Source organism: Pleurodeles waltl, chromosome 7 (genome assembly GCF_031143425.1).
Source record: "Pleurodeles waltl isolate 20211129_DDA chromosome 7, aPleWal1.hap1.20221129, whole genome shotgun sequence".
Lineage (NCBI taxonomy): Eukaryota > Metazoa > Chordata > Amphibia > Caudata > Salamandridae > Pleurodeles > Pleurodeles waltl.
The window spans coordinates 353,625,728-353,641,362 of NC_090446.1; the positions used below are offsets into that span (position 1 = coordinate 353,625,728).

The 15,635-nt window shown below is 46.0% G+C and overlaps 1 protein-coding gene across 2 annotated transcripts in view; it reads left to right on the forward strand.

Moving 5' to 3' along the window:
• Window positions 1-15,635, forward strand: part of PLCG1 (phospholipase C gamma 1) — a 775,517-nt gene that overhangs the window by 347,245 nt on the left and 412,637 nt on the right. For both annotated transcript variants that reach the window (XM_069243788.1, XM_069243789.1), the window contains exon 10: window positions 15,439-15,557. In XM_069243788.1, coding sequence (XP_069099889.1) covers window positions 15,439-15,557 — 119 coding nt within the window. The remainder of the gene's footprint in view (window positions 1-15,438; window positions 15,558-15,635) is intronic.

Consider the following 15,635-nt stretch of genomic DNA (forward strand, 5'->3'; position numbering starts at 1 on the left):
GTCTTTGGCTGAGATCAAGGCGATGGATCGACTTCCCCTCCCCTCCACCTTCTCGAATTATTATTCATTATACAGGCTGTTTTGCGACCTCGTAGTGAATGGACAATTTGCACTTCATCCTATCAGTACCTATTTTGCATTGCTAATTGCATTCCCATTCCAAATCATTCCTGTGCAAACTGCACCGTTTTGTGAATCCATGATACATGCACAGTACGCCACGGCCTTGATGCCTAGGATGAGCGCATTATAAAGCTAGTTGGGGGTCACAGTGCCGTGGCAGTTTTAATCTAAAATGTACTGTTTACCAACCTGTTATTAAAAGTTATTTTCATTTTGTTAAGAAACACATCAACTGTGCATTAAATTGATTGTCCTTTTATCATAATGTTGAATACATTTATATTTCTAAGCTCTTCTAGTTCCTCGAAAATGTCTTGCCTTCTCATCCTTGATACCCTGAGAGAGTGAAGCACACAAAAGGATTCTCTTTACTGTCTAGTTTGGAGTACCTCTGAGTGGCCTTGCCCCCCCGACCTCCCATAGATTATCGTGCTCCTCCACCTCTTTTGTTTTAGCACCAGTTACTTAGTTGGTCTACTGGTAACAACACTGTTCTATATTTGCCTAACAAACTCATTTTGGTCAGTGGTGAAATTGCCCAATGGATGTTACAGTTTCAAATGTCAGTAACTTTACATGAGTGCTTGAGAGATTCACCTACGGTGTTCACCTAATGTAGGAATCGCTTATTGTTGCTGCCTTTGCTGTATGGCGATGTTGCATTAAAATTTCACAAGTTACTTCCTGAAAATGAAGTCATCTTTTTTTGTTCATGAAATTTTCCATGAGGAGTGTATTTTGATTGACGAGGCCTTAAATTATGGATATCTTGTAAATGGCCTTATTTTTTGATGGCTCACGTTTAAGACTAAGGCTGCTGTCCAAGTGTGGTCTTATTGTTTGTAGGACTACAGTCATTACTGTTTCCTCATAGAGCAACTCTGTACAGATATGCACGCTTTATTTGTAAGGTGAGACAGAAATACTTTTTTGAAGAGTCAAACGGGTACTTTGTAGCGAAGAAGCAATTGATAAGTTCATTTTGCAGTGGTCAGTGCAGTTATTCAAAGTATATTTGCAAGTTGGGCGTGGCCGAGAAAAACGCGTTTGGAGATATCGGACTACCAAGAGCCTGAAATCCATTTTAAACTTGAACTCTGAATATGTAGTGTGGCGCGTTGTTTCCATGGTGACCACTGTTTGGAGGCTGGCACATGTGCATTCATAGGAATGTATGAGAAAGATCTCTGAATTAACAGTTTGCAGTAGTTACACTGGTATGGAAAGTACTGGTCCCGGATTACCTGCTGTGGAACACCTGAAAGTAGTTGACCCATTCCACAGCCCCACTACTCCCACATTACTGATGATTCCAAAAGTCTTGTAGACTTAGTGTAGGTACTGGGCAAGGGTCAGGACCACACCAACAACTCACTCTGGGCAGCATTGGGCTGGCCGGATGCAGAGGTGCTGTAAGCGTCAGATGCCCAATGCATTTCAGTGGTCTCTGTGGATTTAGGCTGCAGGCTCCGGCTAGTGGGGGGCCAGTCGGGGACAACCAACAGGTAAGTTGAAAACGTGGGGTGCTCGGGGATGTTGTTGCACCTTTCATCCTCTTCTCCAAGGCCCATGGGCGATGGATGTAGGGGTGTCCTTTGGCATCGATTTTCCTTGTCCTGAAGCACTCACTGTTAGAGGGCCTGTGGGCTGAGGCTGCATGTGTCGTCGTAGAGTTCTTGTGGAGTGAAATCACAGTGAACTTGAGCTCAGGGGAGCTGGGGGACGTCATTAACACCAGGGGTCTACTTCAATTCTGCTGGCGGCGACGGGTGCAGTGTTCGCTTTAGGTGACGGGTTCTCTCACTGTAGTAGCTGCAGGAGAAATGGTCCTGCATGTAGAGGCTGCAGGCAACTTCAGGTAGTCCAGGAGGGGTGAAACCACGATGGAATCGTACTCTGAACAGTTGTGAGTCCTTGCGGACACCCAAGGTCCACTCCCACTCAGGTCGGAGACAGCGCATGTGGGTGATGACTTTAGGCTTCGGGTCTTTGCGGTTCTGGAGGCTGCAGAGTCTTTTCCTAGGAGTTGGTTGGAGAGCAGGTACGCTGCTCACAGGAAACTTGAGTCTTTTTCAAAGGCAAGTAGTCCTCCCAGGTTTCTGGCGGTTCATCTACAGAACCAGGTATCTTTTGGTGCAGAGTCTGTCGAGGAGTAGAGACAGGTCGGGAGGGTGGGTACCAGGTCAGCTACTCACTCTTCTCTTCTACTAGTGCCTCTCTTCTTTGTCCTTTTCTTCTTAGGCTATCAGGATCTGAGTTCTAGGGTTCAGGGGTATAGGAAAGTACCCTCTTCCTGCCATGGTTACCCCCACTTTTTGCCTGCTGTTTGTGTATTTTGACTCTGTTCAATGGGATCCTGCTAACCAGGACCCCAGTAACTGTGCTCTCTCCCTCTAAATTTGGTTGCTTGGGACTTTACACACCCCACATTTGGCATACTGGATCCCCCCTTTAAGTCGCTAGTATATGGTACCCAGGGCATTGGGGCACCAGGGGTCCCCCATGGACTGCAGCATGTATTATGCCACCCATAGGAGCCCATGCAAAATGTGGCTGCAGGCCTGCAGTTGCAGCCTGCGTGAAAAGGTGCATGCACTCTGGGGGCTCCTTAGAGGACCCCCAACTTTACCCCTACCAGTTTGCAAGGTTTTCCCAGGCAGCCCATGTTGCTGCCATCCTACAGACCGGTTTCTGCCCTCCTGCTGCTTAAACAACTTAAGCCTAGGAAGGCAGACACACTCAGAGGATTTCCTTTGAGAGAGGTAGGCAACACCCTTTCCCTTTGGAAATAGGTGTCACATGGCTTGGGAGGTTTATTGCCTAAACTAAAAAAAAAAAAAAAAAAAAAAAAAAAGGGTGGGGTCATCTGCTACTTATGAGTGCAAAAATCTCCACGTTCAGATAGTATTTTGTAGTTGAGAGATCACAGGGATTCCAGCTATTTTTGCGAACCTACGACTGGGTCAGATCATGAATAGGGGCCAAGATCTGCATCTCCTAATGAATCTGCGAGGCCTTGCCCCCTCCAGTGTCTAAAGCCAGCCTCGGTGATTGATCACATATCTGATGGGGTCTGATGCTGTGTACGCATGTCCAAGGAGGTGTTTGCGTCACTCTTCGGCATGCACCTCTCTTCATAGGGAGTACCCCGTCTGTGGCCTGATCTCCTATGTGAAAGCCGTTTGCAGTTGGTCTCACAGGCCTCTCCTCGGTAGCCCATGTTACGAGCATTCTTCAGGAGCTGCTTCCCAGGTGGCGGAAGGCAGGGCATGATCCCAGGTCATTCGGGAACGCGTGTGACGTTGTTCTGTGCACTGCCACTGGGATATCGGGGGTAGAAAACTCCTCACTGCTGAAAGAAGAAAGGGTGTGATACTATTTCTTATAAGTTATTTACAGATCTTCAGTCCATGAGCAGTGAAAAGGTGACTGCAAAAGTCACTGTTAAAACATCGTTCCTTCAGACCTAGCCAGTGCTTTAAATGGGCCGGTACTGAACAGTACGGAGTGCCAGCACTTTTTAAATTTTGGGAGGGAAAGTACCTGCACTTCTCAAAAGAGACGTAATACTTTTGATTGGAGAGTACCGGCACGTCTCAGAAATAAGCAGGTACTCTGTTGCAGAGTACCTGCAATTCTATTTTCCCATTTCAAGCACTGAACCTATCCCATTTCACTGAACACTTAGCTCAAAAGTGGTATTTTCTCTTTGAAAATATGCAAATGTCTCTAAGGCACGGAGTGGCTGTGGAAAGAGGTAGGATAGGGAAAGGAGATGTTTTGCTCATCACGGGTGTTTATTTTTCACTTTACCCAAAAATGAAAGTTGACCACTGCACACATAACAATGCAACCCACTAAATAAAGCCTTCAGACTAACGCACAGCTATTTAAGTGGAGACTCGGAACATGGAAACCTGAAAACTGCTGAGCAAAAAAATTGTAATCCAACAAGTGTAATGAGAAAAAAGGTTTCTAAAAGCGATAGAGTGCTGGGTACATAAAGCTATTTGAGCAAATTACAAGAACCGCTCAATCCACACATTAATTGTCTCCAAAAGGAAGATTTATTCCCGTTTTCTCGACGAATCAGTATTATATTCAAGGTAAAGCTATACAAGACACCATATATGCTCTCTGGTAAATATTGACGAGGCACAATGTACCACACAGGCGGTTGTGTGTAGGCACCTCGCTTTATGCATTTCAGACAGTGCTGAAAATCAGGAGAGTTCAGCTTTAGGCGTTAAGTGAGAGCTGGTGACACACTTACCAACCCGTTTAAACTCCTGACCGTAGGCGGACATGATTGCACTGCACTTCAAATGTTTCAGGCTGTTGTGATATCCCGGCTTTATGTCCAACTGAAATGTATTTGAATATTTCTCTTCAGGCATTGTTGATGTTGCCTTAAAACTAGTGTTTAAATGGAGAAGAAAACAACGTCTCATTTGCAAAGCTCTATCTATCTATCTATCTATCTATCTATCTATCTATCTATCTATCTATCTATCTATCTATCTATCTATCTATCTATCTATCTATCTATCTATCTATCGGCGCTCCATCCATTCCAGTAGTCTTTTCCTTTTAACGGTAGTTGTCCTACAATGTGTGAGGCCCACTTTACATTTGTGGGGACTGTTTTTGGGGAGGGGCGCTAGTGGATAAATACCGGGACAGAGGCCGAGATCAGCAAAGCCCTTTTGCCTGTCACAAACACACAACGGAAGCGGCCGAGGAAGGGAGCCTTTCTCTTTATCTCGCCAAGTTGCCCAGACAGTTTGAGGCCCTGTTGTTGTTTCCTCCTGTCTGTACTGACAAACGTTGATCCCCTTCAGGTGTTATGCGAGCTGGAGTGCCTAGTTATACATTTAACCCTTTTGTCTCTAGAGCCTGTTGAGTTTAGCAGAGGGGAGCCCTCTTCTTTCGGAACCCGAAGCGTCAAAGTGGTTATCCCATTCTGTATCTGTGAGAAATATGTCAGTAGGTATGTGCCCTGGTTCTTTCACTGCTTGTTTCTCTCACCATCTCTCTTTTTTCTTTAATGTTAATTTTTCTCTTTTTTTTCACACTTCTTTCATTATTTTTCTTCGTTATCTTTCGAACGCTAGCTTCCTTCCCTTTTTTCATTTCTCTCACACGTTTGCTCTATTTCCTCTTATTTTTTTCCATCTTATTATCTCCTCGTATTTTATTTCTTTACGAACCCTTATCTTCCTTTTTTTCTGTTGTATTCCTTTTGTTTCTCTTTTTCTGCCCCATACGCTTTCCCTCCTGAGGCCTAGTTACCAATGGAGCAACAGGTGCAGGGGCACCGGGGCCCAGAGACCTATGGACCTCAATCAGCTCTAATTACTGTTGTATTTTCCTACAGAAATTGCAGTCAACAATTTTCGTTTCTTACTCCAGGGCCACTATTACTACACCACTTGTCCTCATCATCTTTACTCCCGGCTCCCTCTTTCGTTTCACCCTCCAATCCGTCCCAAATGATATTTTTGTTATGGTGTTTTGAGCACTACACTCTAATGCCAAAAGTTTATTTCTGACAAAGGTTTATAGGATAATTGTATATGTTTCAAGATAGAGGAAGAAGGTAAATATAAGTGTTTTAGTTTAATGCTGGGCCACTGGAATTATATGGCAGGAAAGGATGAAATTATGAGACAGAGTTGACCAATGTATGTGGCAAAAAGAATCTACAATACCAGTAGCTCTAACGTAATAAAATGTGAGACCTATTGAATTACAAATGCTTGTTTAATATATGATTTGGTCTCCCCTAGGGTCTCTATAGTTTACTGTAATTTCTAAGTTTTCTGTTGCTTTCTATGCCCCGTTCCTGATTACTAACGTGTATATAGTAGTGTGTTTACTCACCTACTAGGAGAGTACTGCCTATACGGTATTTTAGTATTTGTTACTATAACAAAGTACCTTTACTTTTGTAACACTGTGGTTCTTTCATGTGTGTAAGTGCTGTGTGACTATAAGTGGTATTGCATAAGCTTTGCATGTCTCCTAGATAAGTCTTGGCTGCTCATCCACAGCTCCCTCCAGAGAGCCTGGCTTCCTGGCTGACCTCACTAATAGGGGATACCTGGACCTGGTATAAGGTGATAACACCATAGGTGCTCAACACCTACTCTTCAAAAGATTCCAAGAAGGGCTTTGGCCACTGCAGGGGCTGTAGTGGTCCTAAGAGGAATAGCTTCTGGGTACCTGGTGGCGTGGTCCACTACCACCAGAATGAATTTGTTCCCAGAGGCTGTGTGAGGGTCTAGGCGGGCAACAATATCCAGCCCAATCCTCTCAAAGGGTACCCCAACAACCGGAAGTGGAATTAGGATGCCTTTGGGGTGCCACCTGTCTTGCTGCTGACTTGACAGGTGACACAGGAGCAACAAAACTAATTTGTGTCTTCTGACATTTGGGGCCAGTGAAAGTGAGGGAAAGCCTGTCCCAAGTTTTGCTTTTTTCCACGTGCCCCGCCAGGGGAATGTCGTGCTAGGGTTTACAGAAATTCTTTGTTCTGCAGAGGGACCACCAATCTCCTGTTGGCGCCAGGTTTGGGGTCTCTTGGCTCTGAGTACAAGAGATTGTCTTCCCAGTACACCTTGTGGGTGCCACTGCCGCCTCCTGCCTCCTGAGTGACAGCTTGCTGCCTCAAACCCTCCAGTGTGGGACAAGTCTTTTGTGCCCTACTGAACTCCTCCCTGGCAGGCCACCCTGCACCCAAGAGCTTAGCTGTTTAAGCTTGAAGCTCCTCTGGTGATGATTTTACCAAGGGAGTGGACTGTTCCTCCTCAAGGGTTGAATCCTCACTGGTGGTTGGAGTATGGGGCACTTTCTTGCCCTTTCTACTCTCGGTTTTGGGAAGATCTTGGACCATTGTTCCAGGCTCCAAGTTTCCCTGATCTTTTTGTCTTTTGGCCTGGGCTCTTGTAAGGGCAAAGGCATGCTCTGGGATTTCCAGCATTGCTGCATGGGCCTCCAGCTCCACTTCAGCCCAAGCTGAAGTCTCCAAGTCGTTCCCTAGTAGACACTCTACAGGTAGGTCTGTGGACACTACAACTTTCTTAGGACCAGTAAACCCTCCCCCCTGCTCCCCCAGCTGAAATGAATAACTGCCACGGGGTGGCATACAGTGTTGTTATGAACATTAGTCACTTGGTACTGGTGACCAAGTAGGTGTTGCTCAGGAGACATGAGTTTTTCAGTCACAGTGGTGACACTGGCACCAGTGTCCTGTAGACTTCAGCCTCAACACCATTTATCAGTGGATGCGGCCTGTACTTACCCATATTAAGGGGACAGGCAGCAAGGGTGGCAAGGTCAACCCCCCCCCCAATAAGAGACTAACACTGCCTCAGTGGTCTCTCTAACCAACCCAGAACGTATTACAGCCACTAAAGTGCACCCAGCTGCACGCTTGGACTGACTACTGTTAATAGTCCCATCACTACTGAAATTGCTAGGGGCACTAGGAATGGGAGTGGGATTAGTAGTGGTGGTTGGCTTCATGCCTTTCTTAGGGCAGGAGCTATCTCCTGGCCTAAGACCTTTGTTTTGACAGATATAGCACCAAGTCTTTTTGAAGCTGGAGGAAGAGAAAGAGGATTTGCCCCCACCCCCAGAGGAATTTTGTGGGCCTGATGAAGACTTTTTAGCTTTTTCTTTGTCCCCACCCTTCTACTGATGCTTACCTGGGTCTTTCTTTTTGTGGTCACCCCCCTGTGTGAGCGTTTCTGCTCATCCTGGTGCATCCCCATTTGTCAGCTTTCTTTCCCAATTCGTAGGGAGAGGTCAGATCAGAGTCCTCCAGGTACTGGTGCAACAAATCAGACACACAGTTATTCATAATGTGTTTTCTCAAGATGAGGTTGTACAAGCCCTGATATTCACTGACTCTGCTCCCATGCAACCAGCCTCTCAGAGCTTTCACAGAGCAGTGCACAAAATCTACCTAATCTTGGGAGGACTCTTTCCTGGTCTCCCTGAAATTTATTTTGTATTGTTCAGTGGTTAGACCAAAACCATCTAAAAGTGCTGCTTCGAGAACTACATAGTTGTCTGCAATCGCTTCTCTGACAGTTAGGAGTCTGTCCCTACCCTTGTCAGAAAAGGAGAGCCACAAAATAGCTGCCCATCGCCTTTGGGGAACTCTCTGTACCTTACAGGCCCTCTCCAAGGCAGTTAACCACTCGTAGATGTCATCCCCCACTTAGTAAGGGGGACCACCTTTTTCAAGTTCCCAGAGTCAAAAGAGTCCTCCCTGGCCCCAGAATCCTTGAACCTAAAACTGCTGCCACCATGGGGTGCTAACCCCATACCCTGCCTCTCTCTCTAGCTCTCCACTGCCAAGGCCTACCTATCTAGGGCTAGCTGTTGCAGCCTCAGCCTGGCCTCCTCCAGTCTATTGCCTGAGTTCCCTATCTAGGGAGTCTTCACCTGAAGTTGAGCAGTGTTTCCCCTCAGATACCGAGGAGACATGAGTGGGCAGAGGAGGAACTGTCCCTATTCCTAGTCCCCTCTCAACTAACCCTCTGGGCACAAAAGGGGGGGCTACTTGTATGGCTACCCCTCCCACTAACATTAGTGCTCCCATCAGGGCTGGGGGGTTTCCTAGGCGCTACCCGATCCTCCTTGGGACCCTCTTCACCTTCCTCATGAGTCCAGGGCCTGAGTTCTGTTCTATACTGAAGTCCTGGTGTGTGGTTAGAGTGGTGTAGGTGTTCCTAACTACTCTAACTTAGTTCCCCTACAGATGTTTGGAGCAAGAGCTATGCCAAACCCCTACCTTACCCAAACTCCAGGGGACTAGATCCCTGATACTCAGTACAGTGTGTATCCCTAGTTAGTAAATGGTCTTTCCTGTGGAAAGCATCAAGTGACAGAGTGGTAAGGCAATTGCAAGTGCTTATCCCACTGATGCACTACCAATGTAGGAAGCTGGCCTACTGTGTGGTGAGTACCTATGGTATTATCACCTTATAGCATGTCCAGGTATTCCCTTATTAGTGAAGTGTAGGCATTGTCTAGCAGGCAGACTCTCTAAAGGTAGCTGTGGATAAGCAGCCAAGGCTTATCTAGGAGACATGCAAAGCTTATGCAGTACCACTGTAGTCACACACCACTTAGACACATGAAAGAACCACACAGTGTTACAAAAATAAAGGTACTTTATTTTAGTGACACAAGTACTAAAAATACTAGGGAGGCAATACTCCAACAAGATGTAAGTAAATACACTATATATTTACAATAGGGTATGAAAGGTAATAGAAAACAGTGAAAAGCAATAGGCAATATTGAAGGCCTGGAGGGGACCAAAACATATACTAAGAAAGTGGAATGAGAAAGTCGGGTCCCCACCCAAGGAAGTGGAATTGGTAGAGAGGAGCTGGAGGAACTAGAAAACCCACTAGATAAGTACCAGAGTGCCCCCAGCAGCCAAGAGAGAAGAGGTAAGTTACTGATTTTACTCAAACTAACCCAGAAGATTTCAGAGAAGGATATTGCAAGACCCAGACAAGACTGCAAGAAACCAAAAGTGGATCCTGGAAAAGGAAGAACTGGAAAAGAAGGGGACAAAGTCCAGCTCAAGTTGTGGTGTCTGGTGGTGGCAGGAGCCACTACCCACTCGTCTGTGGATGCAGGAGTTGGTTGACGGTGAGACGAAGATGGTGAGCAATGCAGCTATGGAGCAGATAGAGCTTCTGGGTGATACAGACGACGTCCCACACCAGATAAAGGATTGCAGTCAGTCTGTGGTGTGAAAAAACCACAAACAAGCCTTGGCAAAGGCATATGTTGCAGTTGGGGGAAAAGTGGAGCTGACAGTGACCAGCAAGATCCAGAGGGACTCAACCCACAGAGGAGTCCCAAGCGAACCGCAGAATGCAGAAAGTCCAAAGAAGAAGAGGCAGCCCCCACAGAAGACCAACAGGCAAGTAGACCAGGAGTCGCAGAGAGGCCCACGCAGCACACCCGAGGAGAGGTCCCATGTCGCAGTAGAAGCAAGAAGAGGGCTGTGCATCCCTGGAAAGAGTGCTGGGGTCTTGGGCTACATGGAGCCTGAAGATCTTTTGGAGGAGATGCCAACAAGACTTGGTAGCTGCAAGAGACACTGTGCACGGGAGTACTGTCCTGTGTGGGAAGGCAAGGGCTTACCTTCATCAAAGTTACCTTCACAGCTGGCAGAGGTGACCACTCCAGACCATCACCCATGATGCAGGATCCACGTAGCTCAGGAGGAGAGGAGATCCACCAGTCGGTCGTCGTTGCAGTTGGTGCTTGCGGATGCAGGGAAGTGACTTCTTCACGCCAAGTGAGATTCCTTCTTGTGCTGGCTGAAGATTTGCTGCCCTCAGAGGATGCACAGCCGGGAAAATGTTGCAGTTGTTGGAAGGTAGCTGGAGAAACAATGTTGCAAAGTGGAGTTGTCGCTATAGCTGCAGATTGTAGGTTCCTGTGGAGTCCAGTTGCGGTTCCAATGGCCAAAAGTCGAAGAAACCGTTGCAGAGGATTCTTGCTGGAGTCTTGTATGTCGAATATGAGGACCCACCCAAGAGGGAGACTGTAAGCCCTGGAAGGGGGATTGGTCACCTAGCCTGGTGACCACCTATTAGGATGGGACTGTGACATCACCTGCCTGCCCTCGCCACTCAGATGCTCCCAGAGGCCTCTGCCCACCTTGGATTCAAGATGGCAGAATCAAGTGGCCACCTGGAAGAGCTCGGGGCATTACCTCTGGGGTTGGTGATGGACAGGGGTGTGGTATCTTTCCTTTCACTTTTCCAGTTTCGTGCCAGAGCAGGGACCAGGGGTCCCATGACTGCTGCAAACTGGCTTATGCACAGAGGGCACCAAATGCTCCCTTCAAAGCATACCAGTGGCTTGTGGAGGCTATGCCCCCCATGCCATGTAACACTTATTTCAAAGGGAGAGTGTGCTAACCCTTTATCCCAAACGAAATCCTTCTTCTGCCTTCCTGGGCTTGAGCTGGTCAAGCAGCAGGAGGGTAGAAACCCTTCTGAGGGGGTGGCAGGAGAGTGAGCTTCCCAGAAAACCCCAGAAGGCTGTCAGGAGCAATTCTGGAGGTCCTCAAAGGAGCCTCCAGAGTGCATGGAATCATGCAACCAATACTGGTACCAGTATTGGGTATGATTCCAACATGTTTGATACCAAACAAGCCCATATTTGGAGTTACCGTTATGTAGCTGGACATTGGTAGTGACCTATGTCCAGTACATGCGTGAAATGGCGTCCCCGCACTCATGATGTCCAGGAAAATGGAGCTGAGGTTCGTGGGGGCACCTCTGCTCAAGCATTGGTGCCCTCACACACAGGTACCTGCATCCTGCCCTCTGGCCTAGGAGGGCCTACCATAAGGGGTGATGTATGGTGACGTGGTGTAGTGACCTGCAGTGAAAGGGTGCATAAACCTTTTCATGCAGGCTACAATGGCAGGCCTGCAGTCCCATTTTACATGGGCTCCCCTGGGTGGCATAATACACGCTGCTGCAATGGGGGAACCCCTGGTGCCCCAATGCCCTGGGTACCACATACTAGGGATTTATAAGGGGGCACCAGTATGCCACATGTTGGGTGAGTGTGGTCCGAGCAACCAAATTTAAAATGGAGCGAGCACTGTCACTGGGATCTTTGGTAGCAGGATCCCAGTGAACACAGTCAAAACATACTGACAACACGCAAAAGTGGCGGTAACCATGCCATAAAGAGGGTACCTTCCTGCAGTAGAGGCACCTCTGCTCTTTCAGGGTTGCCCACACACACACAGGGACCTGCACCCTGCCCTTAGGGCTTGAAGGGCCTACCATAGGGGTGACTTACAGTGAGTTGGTGTAGTGACCAGCAGTGAAAGGATGCATGCCCCTTTTCATGCAGGCTGCAAATGGCAGGTGTATAGACACAGTTTGCATGGGCACCCCTGAGTGGCAAAATACATGCTGCAGCCCATGGGGGACCCCTGGTGTACCAGTGCCCTGGGTGCATAAGTACCATATACCAGGGACCTACAGGAGTACACCAGTATGCCAATTGTGGGGTGTAAGCAGTACCAACACAACCACATTTAGAGGAGAGAGCAAAATCACTGCGGTCCTGGTTATCAGGAATCCAGTGAAAACAGTCTAAGCACACTGAGAACAGGCAAAAAGTGGGTGTAACCATGCCAGAGAGAAGGACTTTCCACAATGCGCATGAAGGAACAAAACTGGTGGCCTTGCCTTAGATAGTCAGGTGAAGTTGACAGTGGGCAAGTGTCCTGAGTGCCTACTTTCAGTCAAACATTGGAAATTAAACAGAGCACCTTTGCATCCAGTTCCATTTCCTCACGCACCTTGGGGCAAATTAGGTCTTGACTTTTCAGGACTTTGTTAGGTTGCCACGGGAAATGATGTATGCCATTCCAGAAGGCCACCCTGCGATTGAAACAACGGGCAAGTGGCATTGTAAGATTTGCAGCTAGATCCCCTAGCTTTGCCATGACGCCCGCTGTCGAAATCTACAAATTACAAGCAAGAGGGGGGGCCATTTATGGAGCAGAACTGTGGGGCCACTGTGGTATAGATGATCTGACAAAGGTGGAAAATTCCTTCTTAAGGTCGTTGCTAAGAGTCCCTTCCAGCACCCCAATGCTCCCAATCCGAATGGATTTAAATCTGCCCCCCATCAGCCAGATCGTCGCACTTAGGCCCTTGCTATATTTGATTCGTTTATGGTCACTAGACTCCCTTGCCCCCTATAGATGTGGGCTTGCCAATTTGATGGCCAACAACACCAGCCCAAAAATCAAGTGGTGTGTATACGTAGAACGGACCTTCTCACTACTTGGCTTGGGGTCTTATTGGAAGGACCCGCTATCTATCCCAAAAAACGCAACACAGATATTAAAGGATGCATATTGGCCCTATGTCCAACTTTTACAATTGTCTGCTGTTTCGCCATCTTCCATGACGGGCAATTTCTCACAATTCAAATGCCACTATGAATTTGCGCAGTATATGGACATCGTTTCTTCACCACATGCACGTGCACTATACATTAGATTTAGGATAGGTTCTCTTCCCCTGCGTACCCTTACATACAAATGGTCTAACGCTAATTGCACTTCTAAGATGTGTCCGATGGGCTGTGTCAGAGAACAATCTATAACCCACATCCTCTTTCAATGCCCCGCATACCACAAACAAAGAGTCCGTTGGATTATTCCTTTATGCAGGAAAATGGGTTTTAAAAACTGTTCATTGGCTTTGAGAATTTTTAAATCTGACCCATCTGTTTTAGTGGCTTGCTGCCTGGCAAAACATCTAGATTCAATCTGGCACAATAGACTGAATATGCTCAAAAAAATAGAGGGAAAGCTAACAATGGATGTGGGGAATAGTCATTGATGAACCTATTTTTGTATGTATTTATCATTTTATATTGCTCGGATGCATCCTTTTCATTTTTATGCTTAGATACTTTTATATTTTTAAATGGAAATGTCTTATTTTATCTGAAATGTTTGGTTAGGTCTGTATTTGATTCTTAATACCTATTATGTACTCTTATACAATTTTATAATAAGGTATGAATTTCAAGTAGGAAAATGCTTATGTCTAACACCTCTTTTTAATCTTTTATGATTTTTTTTTTTTTTTTATGTAGCTTGTTGTTTTGCAAAACTACGAAACTGTTAATTGTGATGATGTGCTTTTATGGTATTTACTTTTACCGCAATAAAGCTAATGAATGAATGAATGTATGCCATTCTATTGGTTGATCATTTTTAAAAGTGGTTATATTTTTCTTTTGTGAACTCTTACTCTACTGACACAGCTATTAAATTGTTGGAGCAGGTATTCTCGATAGAAGGGTCTCCCAGATGTTTAGTTTCTGACAAGGGTCACATTTCATGTCAGAGCAAATTCTCCAGTTTTTGGTCAAACATAACAAGCACTTACGGATTGCCCTACACTCACCATCGCCCAGTGGTTTGTGGAGAGAGGGAAGAAGGTAAGAAGGTGTTCAAACAGCCACTGTGGCTGGATTAGACGTGAAACAGTTTCTCATGCAGAAAGTCTGAAAGTTCAACACTACACCACATTGCACCACAGGAGTTATTCCATTTCTAATGTTGAGTGGGAGGAAAATTCATTTTGGTTGGTTCCCAACGTGGTTGAAAGACCACCTGGCCATCAAAGATATTGATTTTAGTTTGACGTTTAAGGAGAAGGTTATACCAAGGGTTGAGGTGAAACAGGCCAAAAAAGCACAGGGTGAGAGCACTCGCAGCCCTGACACTTATCTCAAGGTTGGATATTATGTCCTGATTTAAAAAAAACAAAAAACATTGTGATGAGGAAAGGGGAGTCAGTTGTTTCTTCCCCAACTGAAGTTGCCAAGTTCAGTTTTATTAGAAGACAAAGGAAGGTGAAACGTAAGGAATCTAGTGAGGCTATCTCAAGGGCACGCCAATATCATTAATCAGAAGAAAGGTTCTGGCCTAGCCTCCGGGAAGTAATGAGCTTCCTACCCCAGGTCGTGGTTCGGACACCAGAGCAGCTGAAAGTGCTCACACCTTTATTGGTGATCTACCCACAGCGCCATGCACTAAGTCTCGTGAGGTTAGGAGACCTGGTAAATTCAAGGACTATCTGAATTACTAGTGTTGGCTCCCCTCCTAATATCTCTTTCCATTCTTCTTAACATTTTTAGGATTATAGCATTGCTCTGTTTTTTAACATCTTTGCCTGATTTTTTAAAATGTTTTTCTTCTGTTGTTTTGTTGAGGGGGGGAAGGTGATGTAGTATTTAGCAGTGTGACTCAGGTACCTGTTTGCCTGTGAGTCAGAGTCACACAGCGGCATGTTGATATTATATTGGTGTTCAAAGGTGTTGTATGTATTCAAATGTAAGGCCTGTGCTGGCTCTGAACGGCAGACAGAGGTTCCAACTCAGGAGTCAGTTTAGTCTGTGATCTGAGCTGGACAATTCCTGCCTGTTGTCGGTGGAATTCTCCAAGAATAAGATAGTTTTTGCACTCATACAACTGGCTCCATCTTTACTTACCACAGGTATCTATGACAAACCTTAGCAGGCACACACTAGTGTTTAGGGTTGGAAGTTTACCTGCACAGGCACCAATATTGATTGTTATATTCAGCATATATAAATGCATAGCACAGTCTTATCCTTTTGTCTGCAGGTAGATGTTCTAATTAGTAAAGAGATTTGTGGTCTCTAAAGACTACATGGGCGTACATTTGTATGTGTGTTTAATTATTATTATTTTTTTTGCAGTTTCTTACCTTTCTGTTTTCCCAAGAGAACACCATCTGGGATTCTCATCTGGATGCCGTGATCCCAGAAAACATGAATAATCCTCTGTCACATTACTGGATCTCCTCATCGCATAACACGTAAGGATCTTCTTTTTCACATTGATGGCAACAAAATGGGAAATGGACAGTCTGTTGACATTGCTGAACTCACACACT